At 35.4% G+C, this 9,756-nt stretch overlaps 2 protein-coding genes across 2 annotated transcripts; both read left to right on the top strand.

Annotated features, from left to right (window-relative positions):
* Positions 1 to 1,605: 1,605 nt before the first annotated feature.
* On the top strand, positions 1,606 to 2,361 carry LOC111888541 (ATP-dependent RNA helicase DBP2-like). The gene is made up of 2 exons (XM_023884693.1): positions 1,606 to 1,935; positions 2,194 to 2,361. Exons 1-2 carry the CDS (start codon positions 1,606 to 1,608, stop codon positions 2,359 to 2,361), a joined length of 498 nt encoding a protein of 165 aa, XP_023740461.1.
* A 5,822-nt stretch (positions 2,362 to 8,183) lies between these two features.
* On the top strand, positions 8,184 to 9,532 carry LOC122195136 (vegetative cell wall protein gp1-like). The gene has a single exon (XM_042896658.1). It carries the CDS (start codon positions 8,243 to 8,245, stop codon positions 9,407 to 9,409), a length of 1,167 nt encoding a protein of 388 aa, XP_042752592.1. The 5' UTR covers positions 8,184 to 8,242; the 3' UTR covers positions 9,410 to 9,532.
* The last annotated feature ends 224 nt before the right edge of the window (positions 9,533 to 9,756 follow it).

The following is a 9,756-nucleotide window of genomic DNA, read 5'->3' as shown; positions in this document are numbered from 1 at the left end:
GAAAGGCGTTTGTGTTTCACTGCTTTCTTCCCGTTGCAAAAGTCCCACAAGCAGACCCGAAGGTTGATCGTGAGCTCATCGATTACTACTTAGAGTTTGCTCAACCGCAATATGTCACTTGGAGCGCTTAGAAAATCATCACCGTTCGGCTCCTTAAGCCTCAAGCAGCAGGAAAATTTATCAACGTCAAGTTCAAAGTCACAAGAGGTTCGTATTTGTCTGAGCATACTTTCTCTCTTGCTGATCTGCGCAATTTTAATCCTCATGATTGGATTGTCCTGCACAACATTCTACTCTCCAACCTTGTAGAGTATGAGCCAATCATTGATCATCTTAAAAGATTGTTAGTGTGCTACGTTCTGGAGGTAGCTAAGATGGATCAAGAGGTTGCTTCGGTTCTCAGAAAGAAACCTACTATTCTGCCAGTTGGTCCTGCAAGTGACGTCAACAAGATGAAGATGGGAACGCTTGATCCAGCCTTAAATTCTGTGATGCTCACCAAACAGGATGGCAAGAAGTGTCTGTTCGCCTTAACAGATAAGCATCTCTTCACTACTTCGTGCTTGGAGTGTGTTCTAGGGATTATTCACAAATACAAGCAGAACAGTGAAGGCGACAAGAAGTACTTCACTAATATGATAAGATGGTATATCCACTTTCGCCATGTTCTTCTTGCTATAATTCCTTGCTTATTCAAAGTGGTGAAGCGAAATTCAGCTAATCAACCGAAGTGAAGGTCTTGCCCCAATTGACGCAAAGGGGGAGATTGTTGGGCTTATAGTGTTGCGTCATGGGCTCGGTCCTTAGCCCAGTTTTGGTATCCGGTTTGGGCCTGTCCAACCGTGCATTGTTTTACTCTAGGGTTTTAGTATTTAAGGTGCATGCATGCATCCTTTGTAAGTAACGCTTTTATTATCTTTCCTATCAAAGTATTGTAAACCATAGCTCGCCTCTACAGTGGAAGTTCTTTATCGATCTTTGCTGAGGCGTGACTATATTTGAATCATAAGCTTCATATTGATTCCATACTATGTTCTTAATCGTATTGTGTTTGAATTGTTTGTTCTTTATCAATATACCTGTGAAAGATCTAAAAGATCAAGAGATTAATTCTCATCAAATTGTATTTCATATATAAATATAGGTTTTTAATCGAGTATTTATACTAACCTAAGTGTTTATATTTGCAGGAATTAGTGTGCAGTGCCAAGTGGTGTTAATACATATGAAATTAGGGATGGCTTTCAAAGTTATGGAGTTAACTTGGTACACCATTACTGCAGCTGCAGACTATAAGAGATATCAGGGATACCGTGTGTGCATGCATAGGTATCAATTTTACACACCAACCAGGATCCAAAGGAATTCATTAGCAGTTGGTTTAGCAAGAATAACTACATGGCTACATACCAGTCTAACATACTTCTAGTAAATGGAAGTAATTTGTGGGAAGTTAGTAACTTTACCAATCCCCTACCACCTACAACAAGGAGGATGCCAGGAAGACCCAGTGTTAAAAGAAGGAGACATGCATCTAATCATGAGGACAAGTACGCCCACGTGTCTTCCAAGGGAAGAACTATGCAATGAAGGAATTATCTTCAAATGGGACATAATAGAACATCTTGCAAAAATCCAAAGGATGTCCCTGAACCAAAACCCAAAAAGAAAATAGGTAGACCCAAGTTGGATCTTGATTTGGCTAACTTGATAGGATGTAGAAGAGGTGATAGAGGAGGAAGAGGTAATAGAGGTGGTGGTAGGGGATCTGGAAGAAGAGGCAATAGATGTGGTGGTAGGGGATCTGGTGGAAGAGGCAAGAGAGGTGGTGTTATGGGATGTGGTGGAAGAGTGAATAAAAATTTTGGTGAGGGAACTTCTAAGTTTCCAAATATTGAGAGTGAAAATGAAGTTACTCCTACTGTTGATAATGAAGTTAGTCCTTAAGTGGTGACTCCTGAAGTGGTGAGTCTTGAAGTTCACAATGAAGTTAGAGTAAATGTAAAGAGTAATATTCAATTCATGAAAGAGTCAAATTAAACTATAGAGGAGATTTTGGACTGTCTTGGAATCAATGAAGAAGAATTAAATGAATTTGATGGTTTAAAACAAGTACCTATGGAGCATGATATATCACAAGTATGTTTTATAATGTTTAATTTCCCTAAAAATATTTTGTTATGCTTGTTACAGGCTTTTGGGTTTCATAGTCAAATAACTGTAGACATAGGCTCTGAAGGTCAACCACCTGGAGTTGAAGTGATGGATCAAGAGGGTATGGGTGAGGAGGACATGGATCAACATGATATGGGGGAAGATGGCATGGATCAACATGATATGGGTGTAGAGGTGATGGATTAGGAGGGCAAGGATCAAGAGGACATGAATGAGGATGAAATCAATGTAGATGGAATGAGTATACAGGGGATGGCTCAGGATGGAATCAATGAAGATGACATGGGAATAGAGGGGATGGAGCAGGAGGATATGCATCAAGAGGATAATAGAAGGAGGAGGCCAAAAATGAGAATGAGGAAGCCTTCTGAGAGGAACAAAAATATAGTTGAAGAAAGTGGTGGTTGTCAAAAATGGGAAGGGGATGAGTTCATCCAACCCACTTAACATAGATTAGGGTGTTTCTAACCCATGCTTTTGTTAAGAACATGTAAAAAAAAACTTTTAGCTTTGGGCAACTATAGATAGCCCCTTTTGTTAATAACTCCTTTTGTTTATGGTTTTGGGCATTTACACAACTAGCCATTCAAACATTTGGCTTTGATTAATATTACATGTTCTATGATAAAAATGGTTTATCTTTCTTTAAGATGATTATATTGTATATGTGTATGTTGTTAATTTCATTCCAGTGCTTTAATCATGATTACATTGTTTAGTTAAATGGACTTTCAACCATGTTTGATTCGAGCCATACTTGATTCCGGTCACAAATGATTCCGGTCATTACTGATTCCATTATTTATTCATTCAATTCATTACTGCTTCCCTTGTTTATTGATTTCATTCATTAAGCATAACATTTATGACTGATTCCATTCATTGTTAATTGATTCTATTCATTATTAATTGATTCCATTCATTCATGATTATATTGTATATGTGTATGTTGTTAATTCCATTACAGTGCTTTAATCATGATTACATTGTTTAGTTAAATGGAATCTCAACCATGTTTGATTCCAACCTTACTTGATTCCGGTCACAAATAATTCTTGTCACAAATGATTCCAGTCATTACTGATTCCATTGTTTATTCATTTAATTCATTACTACTTCTATTGTTTATTGATTCCATTCATTAAGCATTCCATCTATGATTGATTCCATTCATTGTTAATTTCTTCTATTCATTGTTAATTGATTCCATTCATTCATGATTACACCGGAAACACTTATAAGTCCTATATAAACGTAAACTTGTTAAGTCATTTCATTAAATAATGGGACACAACATAATACATATTCCAAAAGACATTGATAGTACCCTAACATAGATAACCCAAACACATTAATACTAGCCAAACAAACACAGCCAAAACACTAGTTCCCGTCCATCTTCTGTCTATCCTACCAATCCTTCAACATCATCAAAACAAACAAAAAAGAAACAATAAACACATAAAACAATGATTTCCATCTTCCACCTTCATTTCCATTAAGTTGATGAATGATCACTCCTTCCACGGGTTGTTGTGCTACTGGTTGTTTAACAATGCCTCCAAAAAAGTTCCCCTCAACTTGTTGTTGTCCAAACTCCCCGAATATTGTATTGTTCTCCAAGTTACCATTATTGTGAAATTCTAGTAAGAGATTTGCATACCACTGGTTTGGTAGAGGAGAATCCACCCATTGAAAGTATTTGTAGTCTTTGAGTGCATCCTGGTAATTTGGGCAGCCTATAAACCTTCTTCCTGGGTTTAATGGAGTCCATGAAGTCCATCTTCCAACAAGATCACCACGATATCATGTGTTTCTTAGACGATTCATCCCTCTTTGATTTGATCATTTGCTTCCTACTAAAGATGAAGACGACATTTGTGGATCCTCCTCCTGCTTTGATTTCTGCCTAGTTTAATTTTAGGGCACAATTGAATGAAACTCTTATGCATGTGTATGAGCTTTATATCTGACTCTCTTTAGTGACTCACATCCACCTCACCATGTCCAGTCGACATAGACATTTGTAACCGGTTAAATGAGGATTATCGGATGAAGATGATTGAATTCTTATGTTTATCCTGTTTATTGGGGTTTTTTATTAAAAAAATTAGGATTTTTTTGAATTTTTCCCAAAATATTGAGAGTTTACTGTAGATATATTTTTTTTAACGGCAAAAAAACATATAGGTAGAGAAGAAACTAACTAGATGCTAGCAAAAGATATAGCATATTAAGGCATTAAGGAACTTAGAAGCCATTTCGGCCAAATCCTATTAGCCTTGCTGTTTCTAAGGCACAATTATTGTTTCTAATAGGGGTGTGAACCAAACCGTATAAACCGACCGCACCGCATAATGCGGTTTAGAACTTTTGTGGTACGGTTTGTAGTTTGTTACATTGTTAAACCACACTATGCGGTGCGGTTTGCGGTTTTCAATAACAAAGTCGCGGTTTAAACCGCACCGCATATATATATATATATATATATATATATATATATATATATATATATATATATATATATATATATATATATATATATATATGGAAATGATCAAATGAGAACACCTAAAAGGTTGAGAACGCGAGAACAAGTATATTTATGATTCCATGTATTCATTTATGGAGAAATGATAAAGTTTTACGCACAATCAACATGAATATGCTTTTTCTCTTTAATTGAAATTAAAAACTTAAAAATTTATCATTTCTCCACAAATGAATACATGTGATCACAAATGAATATACTTTGTTCTCACGTTCTCAACCTTTTTGGTGTTCTCATTTGATCTTACTCCTATATATATATATATATATATATATATATATATATATATATATATATATATATATATATATATATATATATATATATATATATATATATATATATATATATGAAAACATATTGTTTCATCACTAAGATTAATAAAATACTAATAATATCTGATTATAAGTTTGTAACAGTTAAAATGCTGGTACGTATAAAAATGGGTATATATAATTAACCTAAAATTAGTGAATATAATCATACAATAGGAATTAATTATCAAACGTATTACGGAAAGCAACTTGTTTTTGAGTTTTTTGCAAAACATTTTTAGTTTCTAGTTTTATATCTCAAAAGATCAAAAGGTTTTTTAGATTTTTCAAAAGTTATAAAATATAGCAACTCTTCAAACCGCACAAACTGCACTGCATAACGTGGTTTTGAACTTCTGTTGTGCGGTTTTAAAATAACTCAAACCGCATATGTGGTGCGGTTTTGACTTTAAACCACACCGCGCACACCCCTAGTTTCTAAGGCACAACCAACTAATAGAAAAAATTACAATATTGTCAACAATATTCTCTTCTTTATACTAAGGATCCCCAAAAAAGATTGCATTTCGGTAACACCATATATATAACACTAACATTTATTAAAAAAGTGGGTATTTAGTTGCCTTATAAGATATTAAAAAACTTCTAAATCTTGTGAGATGAATAAGGTTTTATATTTCTATTGGGTTTATAAATTTAAAAGACCAATTTAAATAAATTCACACACGAAACTTAGACCATGTAGTTACCAGTACATTAATAAAAAGAGAAAAAAAGAAAGACAATATTATTAAGGGATAATGACTTGAAAGGGTAACGAACTTTCGACTTTGTTTACATTTAGTCACTAAACTTTTTTCCGTTATCTATTTGTTATTGAACTATTGAAATTGTTCACATTTTACCCTTATGACCGGCTGTTACCGGTCATAAGGGTAAAATGTGAACAGTTTCAATAGTTTAGTGGCAAATAAATAACGAAAAAAAGTTTAGTGACTAAATGTGAACAAAATCGAAAGTTCGTTTCCCTCTAAAAAGTTTAATGGCTAAATGTGAACAAACTTCCTATTGTATTATGTTTTAGCAAATTATTTATTTTTGTTTAATTGTAGCAACATTTGTTGATGAAGAAATCTATGAAATAAAAAAACAAAATGTAACATCCGGATTTCCAGGTATCATAATTTAAGTATTTTTCTTTTGAGTTAAGAAGAGAGACTCGACGAGTTGACGCCTCAACTCGTCGAGTAAGGTCGCGACTGATGACTCGGATTAATGAATGGACTCGACGAGTCGGTGAGCGACTCGACAAGTCCGCGCTGTTGGCAGAAACCCTAAATCTTTGGGCCCGAACCATATTTAAAGGCACTTATGGCCTTCAATTGCGACTACCTTTCCCATAAGTGAGAACCCTAGCGAGCTTGAGTGTGTAGAGTGAGAGGAAGAGTTATCTTGAGCTTTTTGGTGTGATAGATTTGGACCCTTCTAGGTCCAGAGAGCCGAGAATATGAAGCTTTAGTAGAGTAAACCTTGGGGTTCGAAGTTAGAAAGAATTTATGGGATTTTTATGGTATATATAGTTACTTTCATCTTACACATAGATATGAAGTATTTTATATAAATTACGTGCTATGTGTGCATATTATTTGAATACTTGTTGTCTATGTTGGATGAACGATTTTATACATGTTTTAAAAGATTTAAACGGTATATTTATTTTATATCTACAAATATGTTGCGGATGAAACATGGGTAGATGAAATAGTTGGTGTGTGATGAAATAAAATGATGAGAGATAGGTGATGATAGAAAGGTGATGATAATTAGGCAAATAGATGATGATGAATATATGATGTAGGATGAAAGGAGATACCATAACCTTAACCGGCAATGTGGCGATGTAGTCATCTACCAGAATATAGATTGCGACCACGGACTATTCTAGACAACCAGTGGAAACACCAGCAGGCCCATAACCTGTAGGTGATGAATTACGAGTTCAGGCGATGTTGTAACTACGTATTTATGCGATAATACTCTAACCCCTTAACCCCTTACTATGAATTACAAGTTCAGACGATGTTGTAACTACATATTCATGGGATGTCACAAATTCCGCATGCCAAACCAATGGTCATAATTCACATTAGTGAGAATGATTCATTTTTTTGTAAAACCAAAATCAGATTGGAAATTTTGATTTTTTATTTTGGAAAATGTCAAACCATTGGTTTTTTATTTCGGTTTTGGTTTTTTGTTTTTTTTAAATATATTTTCAGGGTTTTGTTTTTTTTTTTATTATTTCATAGATTTCTTCATCAACAAATGTTGCTATAATTTAACAAAAATAAATAATTTGCTAAAACATAATACAAGAGGAAGTTTGTTCACATTTAGTCATTGAACTTTTTAGAGGGAAACAAATTTTCGATTTTGTTCATATGTAGTCACTAAACTTTTTTGTCGTTATCTATTTGCCACTAAACTATTGAAACTGTTCACATTTTACCCTTATGACCGGTAACGGCCGGTCATAAGGGTAAAATGTGAACAATTTCAATAGTTCAATGGCAAATAGATAACGAAAAAAAAATTTAGTGACTAAATGTGACAAAAGGCGAAAGTTTGTTACCCTTTCAAGTCATTATCTCTATTATTAAATAGGAATGTACAGCTTAATTAGTTTGATGTACGGCATCCTTAATTTAAAATCATGGTTCCCTGTTACATGTTAGTATATAGTTTTTCAAACATGTTGTCCAATAATTATTCGTTGACAAAAATATAATATAGTGATTTCAGAAATTAGTAATAACTTTTTGTTAGCTTCTGATTAATCATCAAATCTATTTATGAAGCAATTCCTTAATTGCTCCATGCAGTCGTTTGTCCTCACCACGTGTCCACATGCATGGAATGCTATTGTCTTGTTTGACAATGATTTGGTTTTGTACGTACTTCATAACACAGCCAAACTTCATGACACTTCCATGGAACACTGTTCTTCTTAACATCCGAATTGAATTTTAAAAACTTCATATTGCTGTCATTTTCGTTCAAACTATTTTTATAATTTTAAAGGAATAAATTGGAATAAACATATTAAGCTAATTATCAAATAGTGACGAAGCTAGTGGCAAGAGATGGCGATTTCCATCTATAAATACCGTATGTGCTTTGCATATCTTTACACGAAACATACTACAACACTTTCCAACTATAACAAGCTAAAACATTAAAAATGGCTTCAAGAGCATTGGCAAACATAGCTTTTCTCCTTACCTTCAATCTTCTTTTCTTCACTCTTGTATCCTCCACTAATACCCCAAAAGACTGCCCACCTCCACCAAAACCTCCAACACCTCCAAAAGTTTGCCCACCTCCAACATCACCTCCACCATCACCAGAAGTTTGCCCACCTCCCACATCATCTCCAACATCACCTCCGACAACATCACCTCCCACAACATCTCCAACATCACCTCCTACATCATCTCCAACATCACCTCCCACAACATCACCTCCCACATCATCTCCACCATCATCTCCAACATCACCTCCCACAACATCACCTCCCACATCATCTCCAACATCACCTCCCACAGCATCTCCACCATCATCTCCAACATCATCTCCAACATCACCTCCCACAGCATCTCCCCCATCATCTCCAACATCACCTCCCATAGCATCTCCCCCATCATCTCCAACATCACCTCCCACAGCATCTCCACCATCATCTCCAACATCACCTCCCACAGCATCTCCCCCATCATCTCCAACATCTCCAACATCATCTCCAACATCACCTCCCACAGCATCTCCCCCATCATCTCCAACATCACCTCCCACAGCATCTCCACCATCATCTCCAACATCACCTCCCACAGCATCTCCCCCATCATCTCCAACATCACCTCCCATAGCATCTCCCCCATCATCTCCAACATCACCTCCCACATCATCTCCAACATCACCTCCCACAGCATCTCCCCCATCATCTCCAACATCACCTCCCACATCACCGGGGGGGCATTGCATATCGCCTCCAACAGCTTCAACACCTCCAACACCTATAGAACCTTCAACGCCTCCAACACCTATAGAACCTTCAACACCTTCACCGACACCTTCAACCTCTCCTAAAGCCACTTGCCCGAAAGACATTCTCAAATTGGGTGTGTGTGCTAACTTGCTCAACAACCTTCTCCCAATAGTCATCGGAAACCCATCAGAGACACCATGTTGTTCCCTCCTTTCCGGCCTCGCAGATCTTGATGCTGCAGTTTGTCTTTGCACTGCCATTAAAGCTAATGTCTTAGGAATCAACCTCAATGTTCCTGTCTCATTGAGTGTGTTGCTTAACTACTGCGAAAAGAAGTCCCCATCTGGCTTCCAATGCACCTAGGTTTTGAAAGCTTAAAACTATAGATTGTTGTATTTTGGAATATCATTTCTTATGTTCAATTTAATGTAATGAAGCATGTACGACATGATTCAAGAATAAAGTTGTGTACTCTGTCTTTTGAAATTATAGTGGCTTTTACAATATAATTTTTAAATTAATGTCAATTTTAACGGTTTTTCTTAGTAGTAAATTTTTAAAGTGATATAAGTTTTAAATTAATGTTAATTTTGAACTATTTTTATTGTTATAAAATTTTAAAACTAATTCTTTAAAAAAATTATGATTATAGTACTTGTAAAACTACTTGAAAAGTACATTTGACAAATATATATATAGTGTCACAATTG

This window comes from Lactuca sativa, chromosome 7, assembly GCF_002870075.4.
Source record: "Lactuca sativa cultivar Salinas chromosome 7, Lsat_Salinas_v11, whole genome shotgun sequence".
In the NCBI taxonomy this organism is placed as follows: domain Eukaryota; kingdom Viridiplantae; phylum Streptophyta; class Magnoliopsida; order Asterales; family Asteraceae; genus Lactuca; species Lactuca sativa.
Note: the sequence above shows the minus strand (reverse complement) of the source record. Positions and strands in the feature narration are given on the sequence as shown.